The following is a 20,091-nucleotide window of genomic DNA, read 5'->3' as shown; positions in this document are numbered from 1 at the left end:
AAAGTTTACATGTCATCCAGCTCTCCCAGCATCCTGTATGTCAGTGTAATGGAGGTCACCCAGCTCTCCCAGTATCCTGTATGTCAGTGTAATGGAGGTCACCCAGCTCTCCCAGTATCCTGTATGTCAGTGTATAATGGAGGTCACCAGCTTTCCCAGCATCCTGTATGTCAGTGTAATGGAGGTCACACAGCTTTCCCAGCATACTGTATGTCAGTGTATAATGGAGGTCATACAGCTTTCCCAGTATCCTGTATGTCAGTGTGTAATGGTGGTCACCCAGCTTTCCCAGTATCCTGTATGTCAGTGTAATGGAGGTCACACAGCTTTCCTAGCACCCTGTATGTCAGTGTAATGGAGGTCACTCAGCTTTCCCAGTATCCTGTATGTCCGTGTAATGGAGGTCACACAGCTTTCCTAGCATCCTGTATGTCAGTGTATAATGGAGGTCACCCAGCTTTCCCAGTATCCTGTATGTCAGTGTAATAGAGGTCATTCAGCTTTCCCAGCATCCTGTATGTCAGTGTAATAGAGGTCATTCAGCTTTCCCAGCATATAGTTTGGGACTTTATAAGTGGGAAAAGGGGAAGTTGCTGGAAATGTGCGGAGCCTGAGATGTCTGTCTGGCAGGTCCTAAAGAGATGAATTGTAGCTGCAAGAAACCGTCATGGAGGACTAGGCCGGATGCAGAGGAAAAGGGAACGTGACCGACAGATCAAAGAAGACGTCACGTGTGAGTCCCTGTATAATGATTTTGTATTCAGTGGAACATTATTTGGCAGGGGTGCAACACCGATCTATGCCGCAATACACACACTGCTTCTTTCTAATAACCCGAATCTTGATAAAAGCCCCCCCTTCCTTCCCCAGGGCTGAACTAAGTGAGGGGGGGGGGCGCTTTTATCAAGATCCGCCCTGTTGTCAAAATGACCTAGAAACTGCCCTGTGTAAGGGCAACGACATCTCATGCTGTTCACAAGTTGACTTATTGTCTGCTGAGGCATGGCATCCCACTCTACTTAAAGGGGGGCCTGCAAGTCATTCAGGTTCTGGGGTACAGAGTTATGAGCCTCTACCTGGCGACTCAACTGACCCCATAGGTTTTCTATGGGATTCAGGTCTGGAGAAAGTGCAGGTCACTCTATATGAGGTCCCCCAGTCTTCAGAAGCCATTCTCTAATGATGGGACCTTGATGATCTGGAACATTGTCATCCATGAATATGGTATTAGGCCTGTGTTATTTCTGCCAGATTAATGATATTATACAAGTAGTCTGGGCTTGTCACTGTACTATTCACAAAGTATAGGGCAGTTCTGTTTTGCCTAGACACACCAGCCCAGACTACACTCCTGGATACAGAAGCCATTGTCAATGACCAGGAAGCTTGATCATTTCTGTTGCCTGAGTGCGCATAGTCATATGAATGAAGACCTCACCTGACGTGAGACTTACTAAAGAGCGTTGTTCTTATCTAGATGCTCAACAACAATGTAAACTTTGGGAACACGGTTGTGTAAGTAACCACACTGACATGATCCATGATAATAAAGAGTGTGTGAGCGTACCAGGATTTATTTCTCACTTTTATGTGACCCTAGCGTAATAGTAACGTGCTGGGTTCATGGTGACCTTTACGGATTTTGAAGCATAATGAAGACATTGTTTCTATCTTTCCCATGATTGTAATATTTTACCAGCAAGACTGGGACCTCGTTGCTTATTGAATATTAAAAGAAACTAGACAGGCAGCTGGGGGTTTAAACATTTACCTTCATGTCATATATGGTGGGAAAAACTTGTCATATATATACTTGGTCTATTGTTATGTAAGAATATGCAACAAAATTATCCTATTGCCACTAGAAATAGTAATCATTATTCCAATGGGGTTTCCTCTGTTGTCCAGCACTGCGGTCATATCAGATGATATCTGAATGATAGGGGATGACTACTAAGATTCTGATGCAGTGCTGAATGATATATATCCCTATACTTACAGGTGAACATCATGGTGTGACAGAGAGTTAAATAATTAAAATTATGCTGTATTTATTTAAATGGCTAGTAATAATAATATTTATATATAAGTGGTATATAAAACCATATTCCACAGCACTTTACAATCCTGGTGCATTTTCCATATGTAATAATATGTGATGACACCTAGTGGTGTAATGGTAGAGCAGCACCTGCACAAGTAGGCAAGGTGATAGTCAAACATCTCAGCTAATCCGGTAGAGCTGTAATTTGTAGAGAAAGGGTATGTTTCCACTACGGAATATGCATGGAAATTTCAATGTCAATTCTTAAGGCGGACGGTGGATTAAACTTGAGAATATCATTGAGTCAATGGGACAGGCAAAACTTCAAGTGGAGTCTGACGCATGGCCTCAGCCTAAAATTTCCTCATAAGTTGCTTAGTGGGAACATACCCTTAGTGGAGAAATTAAAAGAGTACTCTAGAGAAAAAAAATCAAATGCACTGGAGTCAGAAAGTTATATAGATTTGTAAATTACTTATATTTATATTTCTTTCTACTCTGACACAGTGCTCTCTGCTGCCACCTCTGTCCATGTAAGGGACTGTCCATAGAAATAGCAAATCCCTATAGAAGACCTCTCCTGCTCTGGACACTTCCTCATACTGAGGTGGCAGCACAGATGTACAGGATGGAGAAATTAGCAGCTACACTGAAAGTAAAGCTGTGTTTACACGGAACAAGTATCTTATATATCTATATCATCATCATCATGAGTGCTGCCCTTCACACAGACTGTAATAGAGTACAAGCTCCCCCTGCCCCATCCTCTCTTCCCTTGACTCAACCTCTGCAGCCCACACACATATGGAGGCCAGAGCAGCATATGACAGGAGAGGTGGGGAGAGGGTAACCTGGGACATCCCTGATCTCAGGAGAACAGGACTGGGAAGCAGCTGGATAACACTCATTACAGCTGTCCTGCACTCTATCTCACAGTCACACACATCAGGGACACAATCCACTCACCTGCCTTCCCTGTCACTGCTGACTCCCAGGCTTCAGAGGAAATGCTCAGCTTGCGCCCCCTGCAGGCTTGGAGGAGCACCCTCTGAGACAAAACTGTGACTTCCTCTCATGTGTGGTGAGTCCCTGGGTACACACAACCCCCTAATGCGTAAATGTACAGACTGGGCCCTGCAGAGCGTTCTGGCACAGAGGAAAACAACAGATACAGTGGGTTGGGTACTAGGCAGACCCCAGCGACAAAAACACGGTAAGGTGGTAAGGGGACCCTGCCCCCCCCCCTGGTAGCGGGCATGGCCACCATGGCAACCACTGTGACCACGGTAGCTACGCCACTAGCATATACATAACTGGGTGGGGAGAGAGTGCATAGAAGCATTGGAAAGGTGGTGATACCATTACAAACCAGTTGATTTGAGAGAAAAAAAATTCACCTTAAATGAGCACTGTCATGAAAGAGACCAAAAGACACAATCAGCCGGCTGATCATTCTAAGCCGGTGTGCTGTGCAGCTGGGCCTCAGGTCTCAATTCAGGGGAGCTGCTGACACCATTTTGGAAAGATGCCACTGCCGAGTAAAAGTGGGTAAGCTTAAAGTGACTATACCACCAGGCCCAGGCTGAAGCACTGGAGGCGGGCCAACCCACCATTAGTGGGAAGATACCCCAGCCCCTCCATGACGTGACTCCATTAGAATCAATGGGACCCTATCATAGAGGGGCTAGGGTTTCCTCCCACTAAGGGTGGGTTGGCCCGCCTCCAGTGCTTCAGCCTGGGCCTGGTGGTACAGTCACTTTAATATGGCTCTTTTTCTGCCTCTTTCTCACAATTTTTAAGGCTTATGAGGGTCGTGGAGGCTTCTTATTGCCAGATCGGGTGCTGGGTCGGGGTATCAGCCATTTAGAAACGCTTGCTGGCCACTACAGATGCAGCGCTACCACATTAAGCGTCTGCCTCCATGCACCGCTAGCCATGCCCCCTCCTTATTTGTTATTTTTATTTGGGGGGGCAGCATTTCAGTTTTTTCCTCTGGTAGCAGAATGGCTAGAATCGGCCCTGCCTGTTTGTTGTTAGTTGACCAAAAAAGGCCCACCCTAAAACTTATAATGATATACTGTGTATTTTGTCCATTCCTGATGCAGTTTGTAACATTTATATATCTTTGCCATTAAATATATATTTTTCAATTGTAGCTAAAATCATACAATGTAAGTGGCTAATAGTACTGATACTGGTCAGCTCCTGCCAGCAACCTGTCATCTAGTCCCCAACACAGACACTCAGTCTGCTCCACCACTGCATGCCCCTTGTGTTATTTAAAAGGACAATGCACTTAACCTATGTGTACCCTTTAGAGATAAGCAAACCTGGAGCATGCTCAAGTCCATCCGAACCCGAACTTTCGGCATTTGATTAGCGGTGGCTGCTGAAGTTGGATAAAGCCCTAAGGCTATGTGGAAAACATGGATATAGTCATTGGCTGTATCCATGTTTTCCAGACAACCTTAGAGCTTTATCCAACTTCAGCAGCCACCGCTAATCAAATGCCGATCATTCGGGTTCGGATGGACTCGAACCCAAACCCGGTTCGCTCATCTCTAGTAACCTTTCAATCCTAGCTCTGTACTATTTAGTGCAACAGCATTGTTGTGGTTCCACAGTTATGGTTGTTGTTTTAACGTAGTGTGAACATAGCCTAACTGTGGAACCACAACAATACTGTTGTACTAAATAGTACAGAGCTGGGATTGGAAGGGTACTAGAGATGAGCGAACCGGGTTCGGGTTCGAGTCCATCCGAACCCGAACGATCGGCATTTGATTAGCGGTGGCTGCTGAAGTTGGATAAAGCTCTAAGGTTGTCTGGAAAACATGGATACAGCCAATGACTATATCCATGTTTTCCACATAGCCTTAGGGCTTTATCCAACTTCAGCAGCCACCGCTAATCAAATGCCGATCGTTCGGGTTCGGATGGACTCGAACCCGAACCCTGTTCGCTCATCTCTAGTAACCTTTCAATCCTAGCTCTGTACTATTTAGTGCAACAGCATTGTTGTGGTTCCACAGTTAGGCTATGTTCAGACTACGTTAAAACAACAACCATATTTCATAACAACGGCCGAAATAACAGCGGTTGTTTGTAGAACAGCAGCAGTTGTTATGAAAAATGACCATTGTTTTTACATAGTGTGAACAAATCCTTAAAGTGTGCTGTGTCTGATCCTGCTATCTGTGCATTGACCCATTTTTACACGCATTGATTGTCAACCAAATGAGCACTTCTAGGAACGTGTGTGTGTGTGATGTGTGATCATAGCCTTAAGGAAAACATTATTTTATATTAGTCATAATTTATATTTACATGGGGAAAAAGAGAGACAATAATCTGTTAAAAGTGCTTTTATTTTAGGGCAATGAAACACATTTAGCATTATAAACAATAAAAATCTTAATAGTTAAGTGATCATAAATTTAATTTTAAACGGTATCGCAAGTGGAAACAGCTTGTTTCTAACGCAAACTTTGACCTTTCCTTGGTAAGGAGCGCTTAGCACGGACAGGGGTCTGATTTTCATTTGCGTTTCCAAGTCCACAGTTTGTACTTATGCAGTCACATTTCTCTACATCAATGTAGTCGTGGTCCACTTCACTGCCATCAGGACATTGCAGCTTGACACGCTTCTGGCTGGTCTCCACCTCCTGACAGCAGGTACATCTATGTGACATGGCTCTGGCTTCTGCAGAGTACCTACAAGTGTGTAAAGCAGATTCATGTATTATTATGAAGATACAGATATTAATTATATTTTATTAATTCAGATGCTTTACATTGTACCAATTACGGTATCTAAAACTAAATCCTCTTTAAAGTGAATGAAGTATCAGGTGCATTCGCTTTACGTATTGCACATGAATAGAACGGCGTCTGCGCGGAGAAGACGGTACCACAGTCCTTTTTTTGAACTGTGGCCCGATTCCCATGCAAGGCGCTGGTCTGTTGTCGAGCACTGGCCTGGGCTGAAGCACTAGAGGCGGGTCGGCCTGCCCCTAGTGGAAGGAACCCCCCGCCCCTCTACGACGCAGTTCTATTAGAATCAATGTCATGGATGGGAGGGGTGTTTCTCCCACTGGGGTGGGCCTGCCCGCCTCCATTGCTTCAGCCTGGGCTAGTGCTCGTTAATAGGCTGGCGCCATGCACGGGAATCGAGCCGCGGTTCAAAAAAAGGACACAGCATTGGCTTCTCCACGCCAGCACCGTTCTTTTCATGTGCAACACTTAAAGGGAACCTGTCACCCCCCGTGCCGGGGTGACAGGCTCCCGACCCCCAGTTAGAGCCCCCTATACTCACCTAATCCCGCCGGGTCCCGCTACTGGAGATAGTTAGGTCATGGAGATCTCAGCCGCTGCAGCCCGGCGCGCGCGCTCCTCAGATGAGTCCAACACCCATAGAGAATGACAGGAGAGTCCGACGCTCCGTCATTCTCTATGAGCGTTGGACTCATCTCTCAGCGCGCGCGCCGAGCTGCAGCGGCTGAGATCTCCGTGACCCGACAGGATCCAGAAGCGGGACCCGGCGGGATCAGGTGAGTATAGGGGGCTCTAACGGGGGGTCGGGAGCCTGTCACCCCGGCACGCGGGGTGACAGGTCCTCTTTAAAGCAAATGTACCCAGTGGTACATTTGCTTTAATCTGAACCCCCACTTCTGTCTCCAAGGCTTTAAAGCAAATCTGTAGGCATCCCCAAACGGCCCGCACTGCTGGTACAATTGGACTGCCATGATTAATACATTTCCGGTCCCAGGGTGTGAATATGTCCTGGTTCTGTCCTTCTTATAAAACCGGGATGCCTAATGTCAATGCAGCAGGGCCCACAACACCATCCATGCCCACAGCACCTCTCTTCTTGTTGCCTGCCCTTCTTATTAGCCATGCCCCTGGGGCAGGTACAGCTGGCATAAAGGACAGAGAAGCTCTTCAGGTCTAGGGCACGGATGTTCTAGGCCCCGTTTCATTGACACTGTGCCAGCAGACTTAGGCTATGTTCCTACAATGTAAAAATAAGGGCAAATGGCCATTGTTGTTATTAATTATCATGATCATCATGAATCTTCTCTTTCAGTGGTATCCTCCCACAATACTTTACCATAATGCACCTCATGTCTCTGCCTACACAGATGCTGGCAGTAAGACCACATGTGCACTACCCTATTTAGTATAAAAGATGGCTGAACCATTGTATAAATTTAATATTCTCTTAAATGTTAAAGAGGTTTGAAAATGGCAAGGGACAGGGAACATAAAAAAATAAGTCAATAACATTATTATTATTATCCCAAAGTGATCTATTATCCATTGTGAATTACACATTTTACTGGAACAAACACTTACAAAGAATAGGTTCCACACGTCCCATCACAATGAGACGTCCTCACCCTATTTTCTGACCGGCAATTATTGTGGAAAATGTAGTCATAGCTTGGTTCAAGCTGGCAGGAAGATGTCTTTTTAATACCTGCAGGGTAAATTATATCTCAATATTTTTGCATCGGCACATTAAAATGATTAAATATTTATTTCTTTATCCCTTTTAAAAATTAAAAAAAAAAATGCTATTGAAAAAAATACTGTTTTATGTTAATGTCAACAAAACTCGATTTTGTGGCTATGTTCACACAGCGTAAAATAATACCAGAATGCAGCTGTAATTTTGTCGTAAAAATAGGCTCCAAGTCAGTGGCAAAACTGACCTGCAGTGCACACACAGTATAGAAAAATGGCCGTAAATGGTTACAACCATTCAATTAAAGGCTATGTTCCCACAAATAAGTAAAAATAAGAGCAAATAACGGCTGTTATTGTAATTTGCATAATACATCTATATTTTGGCACCAAAATGGCAGCCGTAAAATGGTCAAAAAAAGACTTTTTGGGAACATAGCTTACACCCGTCTTTTTTCGTCTGTTCATGCATTGTTTTATTCTCATTCAAAATTATGGTCAAATTGAGCTTTAATTATACTGTGTTTGCAGTACCATAAACAGCCTACGGCTATGTTCAAACACCATCAAAATCATGGACATTATTGCTGGACGGCCCTCATTTAACAACAAATGACGGCCATTATTTTATAACAACGGCTGCCATTTGCTGTTAAACAACAGATGTCCAATAAAAACTGCAGTAATTTTGACGGTGTGTCAACATAGTCTCTGGATGAAAATGCCACTGTTTTAGGGGGGAGGGATTTTTTTATGCCACTAAAAACAAACAAACAAACATGAAGACTAATAAAAGTACTACAGAATTTTGCTATACATGTCATTACTTACATATTTTACAACATCCATTAGGTAAAAGTAGAATGGTTCCCTGCAAAAATATATAAAAACACATAGAGCCTGTTAACACTAACAAACATTTTAAGAGAAACATAACATTGTCCCAGAAAAGTAAAAAAAAATCTAAGCTGCAATTTTTAGTTCATGATCCATAAAAATGCATCTGTAGATTTGTATTTTTTACGGATGTTACGGAAGGAACGTCCATATCGTTCGCCAACAATCCCTTAGGCTTCTCTTCGTACTGTATGTCTGTAAAACTATGGACAGTGTGAGAAGCCTAATAGAAATCAGTAGGCCCCTAAATTTGTCCATAGTTGCGCATTTGCAAATGCATACAAACTTATGGAACTTGTGTAGAACATCTAGTAGAATATTTTATGTCAAGAGGTTATTGTTCACATGATGGCATGTGAGAATACTGGGAGGTGATATAAAGTAATAAAGTGGATGTGAAGTCAAAGTTTTATACAAGATATAATGAGTTGACCAGTTGTTGTTTTTTTTAAATGGGGCACTGAAGCATTGGCGTAAGTATATGCAAAATAGATGTTTTTGTGAATTGTTGAAGAGCAACAGTTGTTAAAGTTTTCAGAGGGTGGAGCATAATACATAAATCATGATTCCTGTGACGAAAACAGATTTGCTGAAGCAAAAAAAGGAGTAAACTCTTGTATCAGATTCTATAATGTATGGCCTTGTCAAATTAGTCTTAAGAATCCATATAGTGTTTTTTTTTTTTTTACTATTACTCACTTCTTCACATTGGCTCTCATCAAACAGTGGGCATTGGATTTGTGAGACCGAGGTTATGAATTGCTTCCTTATCACAGTACAGCTGTATATGGTACAGTTGTCATTTTCAGCTTGCATAGTTTGTCCGTTCTGTGGAAGAAAGTGATAAAGAGGACTGATGTTTGTGAAAGTCTTTGCAATTTCCTATTGGTATCCTAAATGTTTCCTTGTATAAAGGAATCAGAAAACAGCTGTTGGGTATCCAGACTTATTTGCACATTTAATTTCACTGTAAGGCTGACACCAATTAATGCCTTAAGGGGAATCTTAAATATTTTTTTTACAAAGGTGTCTCCATAAATGTTGCCCAACCCCCCACCCCCAAAAAAAAAATTGTTGGAAGAAAATTGGACCAAGTAAGTATAGAGGTGAAGGACCTTTAAGAATGATCAAAAATATTGCTGCTGACCATATTCAACAAGGGTCATTATATAAATTTCAATATGACAATGTACAGGCTGTATTGGTTTCTTTGTTTCCCTCCAAGTCTGGCTATGATAATATTCCTTAACGAAAGGGTCAGTTCCCAGTTCCCAACCATTTTTCTATGGGAATTTGCTACTTCTCTGGACAGTTCCTGACATGGACAGAGGTTGCAGCAGAGAGCAATGTGTGAGACTAGAAAAAAATACACCACTTCCTCCAGGACATACAGCAACTGATAAGCGCTGAAAGAAGAGTTTTTTTAACAGAAATAAATTAAAAATTTGTAGAACTTTCTGACACCAGTTGATTTAGGGGAAAAAAAGACTTTTTCAGAGTACCCCTTTATTTCAAAATTCCCAATCATTGTGTACTATGTACCCAATAGTTACAGGCTACACGCAAACCTTTTCTGATAAAGTCTGAAGCCATACACTCTTTTGCATGCTGATACCAGTTTTATTTTCACATTCACTATATGTTCCTACTTTGGGAACATATTGGGCAAAAGTAGCCATCTCGTTATATAGACGGCCACTAATAAAGATCATGATCATTATTCTCAGTCATCTTAATATAACAAGGCAGCCGCCTTCCCCCAATATGTTGCTGAAGTGGGAACATAGCCTTTGTCTGTTATTATACAAACGCAAGTCATATGCGTACGCCACAGACAGCACAAATTGTGGCCTTCTCCATGGCGTACACCTGCCATAACCCCCCGTGCCTCATTTACCAAGGTATATCGGGGCATAAAACATGCACAAAATGACACCTGCTCCAGAGCAGGTGCACCTTTCTGCGCCAAGCACAGGTACCACTGGGTTCGCTGAGAGGCTTGCGCCTCTTAGTGAATCCTTTGGGAAGAATTTGGGTGGGGCTTTATCTAAGATTGGTGGACATGTACGCCAGTATTAATAAATTTTAACCAAGGCTGTGGGGTGATAGAAGAAAAGATGGACATAGCTTCTAAATATTGCTGTGCAAATATCGGTGTATGAACTTACCTCCATTGGTATTACAGCACCATTGAGGTTCAGAAGACAGTGGGTCTGTTCACATACTCCACAACAGTCTTTCGAGCTCTGTTTCAGCCCATAACCCTGAAATTTAAAGATAATAATAGGAAAATATTACAACAAGCTTTGAGAGCTTTGTTACTTGTATAATTTTCCATAGATTGTACTTACGGTTGGGCACTGTACATTACATGGCACATGTGTGCATTTTATCTCTAGTTCTGTTGAGCTGTTGTCCTTTTGTGTACACACGCAGCTCTGGCAATTGTCGGACAACACTGGTGCTCCGGGCTGTAGAAACACAATGTCAGCATCTTAGAAGGTGGGAAATGCAGGGCAAATAGATAAAACATTCACTTTTATGATTAACTCCTTCACGTCGGCAATACCAGGGCCGTCTTACCCATTGGGCATGGTAAGCGGCTGCCCGGGGGCCCTTGCGTCCTAGGGGGCCCCTGCCCTGTGACATGTTCCCTGGCCCTTTAACTGGGAGTGCTCTTGATGAGCAGATATGGGCTGTGCACAGCTCGCTCTAGTGGCCGGAAGCTGCATTCTGCTTCCGGTCACTAGAGGTCTCTCTCACCCCCTGCATTCCCGTGCGGAGCAGAAGTGACGTCACCAGCAGAGCCCTGAGAGGAAGGAGAAGCTGGAGGCCTGAAGCACAAAGCCCGAGTGAGTATGTGCTGATACCAGGGAAGGTGTTAATCATGGGAGTGCTCTCTGTAGGGATGCAGACAGGGCTGTGGGTGAACTGGTAAACAGGGAGGGAGGGGGGATCAGGGGTGTAACTCCTCTGAGTGTGTATATATATATCTCCATTCAGTGTATACAGCAGTGTATTATATACTTATCTTCTTCCTGAGTGCGTATATATCACTCCATTGTTGTCTCCCTGTATACTGTATAATACAATATACAGGGAAACAACACGGCTTATATATAGAGAAGGGCCAAACAACATGTCTCATATATACAGAGGGGCAACAACATGACTATTATATATGATAACCATGTTGTTTCCCTGTATACAGTATACAGGGAAACAACATGGTTCTCACATATAATAGTCATGTTGTTGCCCCTCTGTATATATGAGACATGTTGTTTGGCCCTTCTCTATATATAAGCCATGTTGTTTCCCTGTATATTGTATAATACAGTATACACAGACTCCCTGTATTATACAGTATACAGGGAGACAACATGGCGTATATGCAGAGGGACAGCAACATGTCTCATATATAGAGAGGGGCACCAATATATATTAATTAGGCTATTACCCACCACCTGTATACCCCACATATACCTGTACCCCATATATATATATATATATATATATATATATATATATATATATATATATATATATATACGGTTGTACACATATATCACTATTATAGGCTATATAACCACCTACCTACTGCTCCACCTTTATACCTGTATCTATATGGTAGATAAATAGGTGGTAAGGTATATTGCCTATAATAGTGATATACTGTATGTGTGCAACATACAGTATATGACAATCACTAATATAGGCAATATACCTTACCAGATAAGAGGGTTTTGATGGCAGCGGACGCTGGGGGGGGGCAATTCGCACCTCTGCCCAGGGGCCCATAATGCTGTTAAGACGGCCCTGGGCAATACCTATGTAAAAGTTCCAATTGTTGATGCCCCGTGCGGATGAATAGTCTAAAAAACACGGAGAGATTTTAATGTGTGCTTAGCTGCTTCAGTGTGAGCTGCCCCGCTCACATTAATGTGCCAGGAGCTGGCATAATGACAGACAGCAGCGATGTGGGGGTCAGTGACAGGGACAGTACCTGTCACTGACTGATCCGAACCCCCACAGTCATGTTTCCCGGACAGATAGAGGAATAATACTTACCTTCGTCCTGTTGGATTGGCGATGTGCATCTCCTTGGATGCCTTTCCCATTTTACAAATAAAAATATGTTTAAAAATTAAAAACTAAACATATTTGGTATGCAGAATTGTCATATCTATTAAAATACATTTGCTCCTGTTCCCTTAAATTGCTGTGATTAGTGTCAAAAAGGCAGGGCCTGTCAATCCCTGAGCCCTAGGACCACCATGCCTCACAGTGTTGGTGGATGATTATGCAAAGATACGGCACATTTAGGAGTAGGAGCGGAGCTAGGGCCTAACGTCTTTAACACTGTTTAGGACATCCCAGATAGTCCATAGAAAAGTAGGAGTGTGGACGTAAACATAAAACTTACCAAATATTCTGCATTTCCATGTACACAGACATTCTTACGAACTGTAAAAGAGCAAAACCAATATAAACTCTTTTTTTGTTTGTTTTCTAACACAACAGAATTTTGTGATCAATAACTAACATAGTTATCCCAAGTGCACACTAGCATTTTACCCTAAATCATTTGATTAAAAGATTCTATTTACATTAGATGACTTAAAAAAAGATAATATATATTTATATCTATCTATCTACCCATATATATATATATATATATATATATATATATATATATATATATATATTTATTTTCTTCCCCACATATAAGGTTTGCATAAACAGCACAGGTTTGAACACAGCCTTGCTTAACCGACATCCAGTGCATGATTATTTTGTCCAATTTTCAAAAAATAATCGAATTGTTGCATAAAAAGGATCCCCCAGTACTCATAGAAGTAAGATGGGCTGACATACCGCATGTATACACAGGACAGCAGTGTCCATCTGGTATGCTTCCGATCATTTCATAGCCGATTGCACAGTTGGGGGATTTCGTTGAGCACAATTGGGTGTCACAAGCTGAATGGAAGAAGAACATAATATTAATGTTTAATGTATCATTTATGCCTCTATTCATCTATTATAGTTCGCTGTTGAAGTAGATATGCAAAGAACTGTACTTACTGCACACAGTCTCATTACAGCAACTATCGGTAGAGCTGGACTGGATCTCGGGATAATATCCTTCCAGGTCACACGCCACTTGTTTCAGTGCTTTACATTCATGCTTTTCACAAGTAATTCCACTACCACCTTCTCGGCAAACACAGTCCTGGCAGTCGAACAAGAATTGTTCCCCGAACTGTAAGGACGTAACATAAATATTTAATGTGCATGGTTGTATGACCTCTTTATACTGATTTGTAGTTGTACTGTACTCTTAGAAGCCTATTTGCTCTTCTAGTGCCTCTAATATCATCTGATATCAGTTTTTTTTCTCTCTCACCATATGGCATACATATAGTAGTACCACTAGTACCTCCATGGTAGAGAACTTCAAACATTCAGTGAGCCACTGAACAGCCTCTATACATTTTGCAATGGCTGTGGCTTGTACACTGGCTGTGCCTATTCAGTCCTCTTGCCAACAGCTTTGTCAGTTCCTTCCTATATCAATGGCTATTGGAGAACATGTACTGTACATGCCCAAATCGTCAATGTAGAGGTGCTGAATAGAGATAAGCGCAACTAAAGCATGCTCAAGTCCAATTGTTCGGCATTTGAATACTGTTGGCTGAAAAAGTTGGATGCAGCCCTAGGGAGTCAGGGACTCCCTGCAACCAACTTCTTCAAGCATTCTCGAGTTGCGCTCATCTGTAGTGCTGAATTAATAAGAAAATACCATTCATAGGTTTGCACAAAAGCAAGTAGTCCAAGTCAAGGTGCATGAGGAGGCATCGGTACCATTACTTTCAATGGCCAGAACATAGCTAGTGACTAACTTGAACTGCAAAAGTGCTGCAAACACCAAAACTTGTATACCCTTGAATAAGGACTTAAACTAGCTGACTATGTTCAGGCCATTAAAATGAATGGGGCCTGTGTCTGTTCATGCACACATATGCCACCCCATTCCCCCATTTTTCTGACATATATGTGCCTTGGAGGGCACAAAGGTGATTGGAACAAGCCCTTAACCAAAAAATCAAGATGCACAGATAAACTAGTTCAGGGACAAATTGACCTCTGCTACATCTGTAAAGTAAAGGTTTCTGACATTAAGACTTTGCATGTGCAAATGTTATATTCACTAAGATGTATTCATTGCATACAGTACAAAGATGTCCACTTATCTCTGACAACATGAAGATTTCCGCCCAATTCATACAGAATGAGTATTTGTACATATACAGCCACAGGCTAAATAACAATCTTGCAAATGATAAGTATTTCATAAAGCGCCACAAGACCATTGGGGTGACTTACTTTTCGTGGTACGTTGTCAGGTCCGACACATCCTGCAATAACACAACAAAACAAGCATGATGTCATGGTTCTGATAGTTAAGGCATCAGGATTGTTCTTTTTTATATATTTTAATATATTTTTTATATAAATGTTTATATATATATTTTTTTTTTTTTTTTCAAAGCTGACTATCACTGTCAGCACAAAATATTCCTCAAATTATACACCAAAGTATATCAAACAGAGTATAGGCCCATACTAATGTCGAATTCAATCACTTACAGTACATCTCTATCCCCATGGTAATGTATATTATACTACACAGCTTAATAATATAGATTTATAAATGTAGCAAAGGAGAAGAAGGAGTGGGGAGAAGACTGCGCTACCGCATGCTTCTTTCTCTGCTCTGTGTCTAAGACCTAGATGGACCCATAGACTTACATTGGAAATCCGTCTAGGTCATGTGACACAGAGCTGGCTGCAAAGAGACTTCTCCCGGCTTGTTCTTCAGATCTTTCACGGTCTTTCAGGCCCTAACTGATCAAAACTTTTGATATGTCTCTGACATATGAGAAACTTTTTTTTTTTAAATGCCAGTGCCCATTTAACAGAGCAAATGTTAAAACAATGAATTTTTGTTGTATTATGGCGGCCACAGTCTTATACAGATGTATCTTCCAATTAAAAGTCAACTAATCCACATAGTTTTTTCCTTACCACAAGACTGCACACAGACGTCCACTGCGGGGCTGAAGGGCATTGTACCCTGGGGACAGAAGCATCCCTCAACCAAACGTTTATTATTCTCAATCAAAGAAACTTCCTCTGGACTGAAAGACAATGGCAGTCATGGTTTAGGTGTTTGCACAGATACTGTATATAATGTAGACTTTTTCTAAATGTTTGCTGATATTATTGAGGGTCACCTCTTCCAGTCACAAAAAGAAAACAATATTTGCATTGCTCCATTTACTCCTATACCCTTTTTTATTTTTCTATTTATAGAGCTGTGAGAGTTCACTTTTTTGCAAGCAGATATGAAAAACCTCGGATTCGTCTGAACCCGAGCGTGCAGCATTTGATTACTGGTGGCTAAAGAAGTTGGATGCAGCCCTAAGGCAGCATGGAAAACATAGATACTATATACATGGATATCTGTATAGAGACTGAGTAGAGTGTATCGTATTTATAAATACCTTTTGTTATATATGTTTTGCTACTAGGTTTTGTAAATATGAACATAATATAAACAACTAAAGAACATAAGAAGTTGCAGCACTCACCAGTGTAGTATGAAAAATAGTGCTTTTATTCACAAGTATCCAAGTCAATACCGTGATAGAGCAGGGTGGACAGACAACAGGATCACAGCAAACAAACAGGTTACCTGTTTGTTTGCTGTGATCCTGGGGTCTGTCCCTGCAGCTCTTTCGCAGTATTGACATGGATACTTGTGAATAAAAGCACTATTTTTCATACTACAGTGGTGAGTGCTGCAACTTCTTATGTTCTTCAGCTACTATGGACATACTACAGTGGTGAATGCTGCGATCTGTTTGGTTGCTGTGGTCCTGGTGTCTATCCCCACAGCTCTATCGCAGTATTGACATGGATACTTTAAATAAAAGCACTATTTTTCATACTACAGTGGTGAGTGCCGCAACTTCTTATGTTCTTAAGCTACTATGGACTGTTGAAAATTTCTAAGGCTAAGCACACCACTAGAGGTTAATAGCCCTCAATAACCTGCACAAGTGGATCTCTCACATGCTGTTGAGAGCAAGTCTCTGGAACTAGAGGTATACTCCTGTGCCTGTTACTGTGTCTTATTTGACATAATATAAACAACGCCATCTTGCCTCGTGCCATAATACAAATGCATTTAACACTTACAGGGTTTCACATGTTTTTGATAAAACAGGACCGCAAGCATTGTAGACTTTGTGTGATGGGCAAGTAATAGCTGAAAAAATAAAATCCAATAGTTTAAATAGTGTATTACATAGTAATTTACACAAAATAGTAAGCTATCATTTTTTTTGTAATATATTGCTAAATGGAAAAACTTACGACATTCTGGGGCTCGAGATCTCCATTCAACACAAACACCTTGATCCCCACAGAGCAGAGCATATTGCTGTAAGCTGGTGCATTCAATGTTGGAGTTTGGAACATGGCAGCTATCATAAGTACAGGCAAGGTGGAAGTCATCTGGGGACAGAATCTTGTGGCATTCCTTAAAAGGCCTTTAAGGTTAAAAACCAAAAAATATATATATACAGTATTATTCAAGGCAAGGTAAAAAGTAATACGATGTCTTAAGAAAACATATAAAGTCCTTACGCTTCCAAAAGGAGGTCACATAAAGGAGATGGTTTGCACGGGGATGGAGTGACTTTGGGAGGAATGGTTGGCCTAAAGTGACCACATTCAGGTTTCCTTGGATCTGGCACGATCCATGAATCAGCCATGATTTCACAGTTTGATATGATGGTTCCATTAGGCAACCTGCAGTCGTCAGTCTGGTCGTTGGTGCAAGTACCTATAGAGGATGGATTAATATGAGCACAATATATTTTTAAGATTCTTTTTTATTTTTATGTGACTATAAATGCATCTTTCACTTTACTATAGAAGGAAACGGACAGATCATTAAACAGTCATATAATAGAAAACTATGATCCAGTGATGGACAAAAATAATCAGGGATTGTGTATCACAAAAAGTATAACAATATATATATATATATATATATATATATATATATATATATATATATATTTATTTATTTATTTATTTTTTATGTGGAAATAGCATATTAATTTTCAGGGGTGTCTGATTTAGATGCATGATGTAATATTCCCATCCATGCACTATGTTCACACATATATTTCCGTCAGTCTTTTGGTCAGTGTTTTTTCAACCAAAACCAGTAGTCGGTTGAAAAAAATATAAGCTGTGTAAATATTTCCTTTATAATTTTGCCCTGTCACTTCCACTCCTGATTTTGGTTAAAAAAACTAATGATGTAAATACTATGTGTGAACATAGCCATTAACTGGAGTTTGAGACATAATACACATGAGTGTATTGTGGCTCTTTACTAGCACTGTATGATAGGGCTCCATTATAGAAGTGCTAATGTTATCATATGATGATTCCCATATCTGTTAAACAACAATTTGATCATAAATACATTGACAATATGGAGAAACCCATCATAATGTAAAATGTTAGGATTTACCCAAGTAGGACAAGTAAAAATGCAGTGTTTTAAATAAAAGCAGCAAATGAAGGAGATCAAAGTTAAACTCTGTCAGAATGTTTGGGTCTACAATACTAAGGGCGCTGGGTAACAGATGTCTTTTACCATAGATGTTTTTTTTACCAAGTCTTTACCATGGGGTATGAAAATAAAGTAGGCCTTGCATGCTACGGGACATAGAAGCCTCTTTTCCTGCCAGTCATACCTGCACAGTGATTACAGGCAGAGTTGTGACTATTTACAGCTTGGTCTCCTCCACAATACCGACCACATGCATTGAAAGTTTTATTTTGCTAACTTCCTGCTAACTCACCATGCTTTTATTGCAGGACTATAGACTATAGTGTTATAGGGCTATATGTATTGACAGGTTCCCTTTATGCACAATAATATATCATAAATGCAAACTTACCACACTGCCCTTGCGTGTTACGTCCAAATAGTCTAAACGGCAATTTAACAGAAAAAGCTAAACCATTGTATGTGATATTAGCCTCCAACTCTGGAATTTCTACAACATAATTGATGCCAGATGTATACACTTTCACCCCATATTTCTTAAAGGGCGTTCCCACAATTTCATCATTTACGATAACCTGCAGAGAAATTCATAAGATTAACTGTGTGAATTCGACTCCTATAAAAGTCCAGAAAACAATTGCTACTATTAGGGAAAGATATGAGGTCATGAGGTCATGAATGACTTTATCGTATAATTTATAGATACAGTAGGATGACTTTGAAAATGTTTTGTGATCTGTAAAATATTTTATTGTTCGTCCTACCTGTAGACTTAGAGGTGCCAAGCTTTTTGCTTTAATGCGTATCAGCTGTGTTTCATGACGGACAATGATATCCCGAGGGCAGGAGACTCGGTCTAGCGCTCCGCAGTCATAGTTATCAATGTAAACTCCAAAGTTGTCAATCTTCTTTTCAATTTCCTCCACTAGGGTATAGGTGCAGTTGCCTTGAAAACTGTAATAGGTCCCATCAAATGTGCGATAATGGGGATCTCCCCAGCCTGAGCACACACCTTAATGGAGAAATTAAGGTAAGTTATCAATATGAGACTTTATTGTTTTATATGTCATCTATATAGTATATGTATTCTTAGCCAAGTAAATGTATGCGCTTGTAAGGTTTTGTTATAGTCCAGAACAGAAAGACTCACAATCACACTCCCAGTGCCAGCAGCAGAGGTCATCATCTAGTACACGGATGGGCGCCTGTCCATTAGCACATGTGATTATAGGTGGTGGTTCACACTTGAGTTCAATGATCTCCACAGTGTTGTTTTCCAGACACCTTGCCATGGTGCAGTTACACAGAATCCAGGTTTCATTGTGCTGAAAACAAAAACATACTGTATATAGCAGATCCATTTGTCTCCAGGAGATTACTAGAATATTTAAAAGAGGTTTTGAAGAAGGTAAGAGAAGAGTTTGAGCAAATACAATAGTGATGTGAAATCTTATCAATGCTAAAATAAAGTAGCAGAAGTACTTTAAAAGTGTCAAACCACTTTGTCTGTCCTACACTCCATATGGCTTATAACAGGTTGGTGGATAATCAGTTTATATCGGCTATAAGGTGCTCGCATCTAAGCAATGCAGAGTTGTCAGGTGACAAGAGCCATTACCATTTCTACCATTCCATTACCAATCAGACTTTAAAGGGGTTGTGTGTCGTTAACAATTTTTTAATATATTGCTGCTGGTGCATATAAAACAATAAACATGTTATGCTTATCTGTCCGCGCTCCCCTGGTTGTCCTGTTGCCAGTGTCCCCCACTGACCCCCACTACAGCCTCTGCTTTTCGAGACAAACTTGTTACTGGAGCGACAGTACGCTAAGCTAGTTCCTAAGGGTGTCATTACATGGGCCAATGGGGGCCCGATAATAACTGTAAACAAGTACCGATCTGCTAGATCGGCACTCTTTTACTGGGCCTATTACACAGCCCGATTATCGTTTAACAAGGCCTGCATAGACATCGTTACCGATTTCCATGCAGCCCTTGCTTAAAGGGAACCTGTCCAACTC

At 41.1% G+C, this 20,091-nt stretch overlaps 1 protein-coding gene and 1 long non-coding RNA gene across 4 annotated transcripts in view; one reads left to right on the top strand and one right to left on the bottom strand.

Moving 5' to 3' along the window:
• Nucleotides 1-5,394: 5,394 nt before the first annotated feature.
• The window catches only part of MUC2 (mucin 2, oligomeric mucus/gel-forming), a 78,477-nt gene continuing 63,780 nt past the window's right edge, over nucleotides 5,395-20,091 (bottom strand). For both annotated transcript variants that reach the window (XM_069965634.1, XM_069965635.1), the window contains 17 exons: nucleotides 19,219-19,393; nucleotides 18,833-19,080; nucleotides 18,460-18,643; nucleotides 17,126-17,324; nucleotides 16,853-17,028; nucleotides 16,676-16,745; nucleotides 15,500-15,612; nucleotides 14,798-14,829; nucleotides 13,496-13,673; nucleotides 13,286-13,390; nucleotides 12,834-12,874; nucleotides 10,759-10,878; nucleotides 10,576-10,671; nucleotides 9,107-9,235; nucleotides 8,342-8,381; nucleotides 7,400-7,523; nucleotides 5,395-5,758 (listed from right to left, as the gene is read on the bottom strand). In XM_069965634.1, coding sequence (XP_069821735.1) covers nucleotides 5,521-5,758; nucleotides 7,400-7,523; nucleotides 8,342-8,381; nucleotides 9,107-9,235; nucleotides 10,576-10,671; nucleotides 10,759-10,878; nucleotides 12,834-12,874; nucleotides 13,286-13,390; nucleotides 13,496-13,673; nucleotides 14,798-14,829; nucleotides 15,500-15,612; nucleotides 16,676-16,745; nucleotides 16,853-17,028; nucleotides 17,126-17,324; nucleotides 18,460-18,643; nucleotides 18,833-19,080; nucleotides 19,219-19,393 — 2,268 coding nt within the window. In that variant the 3' untranslated portion in view covers nucleotides 5,395-5,520. The remainder of the gene's footprint in view (nucleotides 5,759-7,399; nucleotides 7,524-8,341; nucleotides 8,382-9,106; nucleotides 9,236-10,575; nucleotides 10,672-10,758; nucleotides 10,879-12,833; nucleotides 12,875-13,285; nucleotides 13,391-13,495; nucleotides 13,674-14,797; nucleotides 14,830-15,499; nucleotides 15,613-16,675; nucleotides 16,746-16,852; nucleotides 17,029-17,125; nucleotides 17,325-18,459; nucleotides 18,644-18,832; nucleotides 19,081-19,218; nucleotides 19,394-20,091) is intronic.
• Nucleotides 18,992-20,091, top strand: part of LOC138788107 (uncharacterized) — an 81,879-nt gene continuing 80,779 nt past the window's right edge. For both annotated transcript variants that reach the window (XR_011362555.1, XR_011362556.1), the window contains exon 1: nucleotides 18,992-19,098. This is a non-coding gene — a long non-coding RNA (uncharacterized lncRNA). The remainder of the gene's footprint in view (nucleotides 19,099-20,091) is intronic.

This window comes from Dendropsophus ebraccatus, chromosome 4, assembly GCF_027789765.1.
Source record: "Dendropsophus ebraccatus isolate aDenEbr1 chromosome 4, aDenEbr1.pat, whole genome shotgun sequence".
In the NCBI taxonomy this organism is placed as follows: Eukaryota; Metazoa; Chordata; class Amphibia; order Anura; family Hylidae; genus Dendropsophus; species Dendropsophus ebraccatus.
Note: the sequence above shows the minus strand (reverse complement) of the source record. Positions and strands in the feature narration are given on the sequence as shown.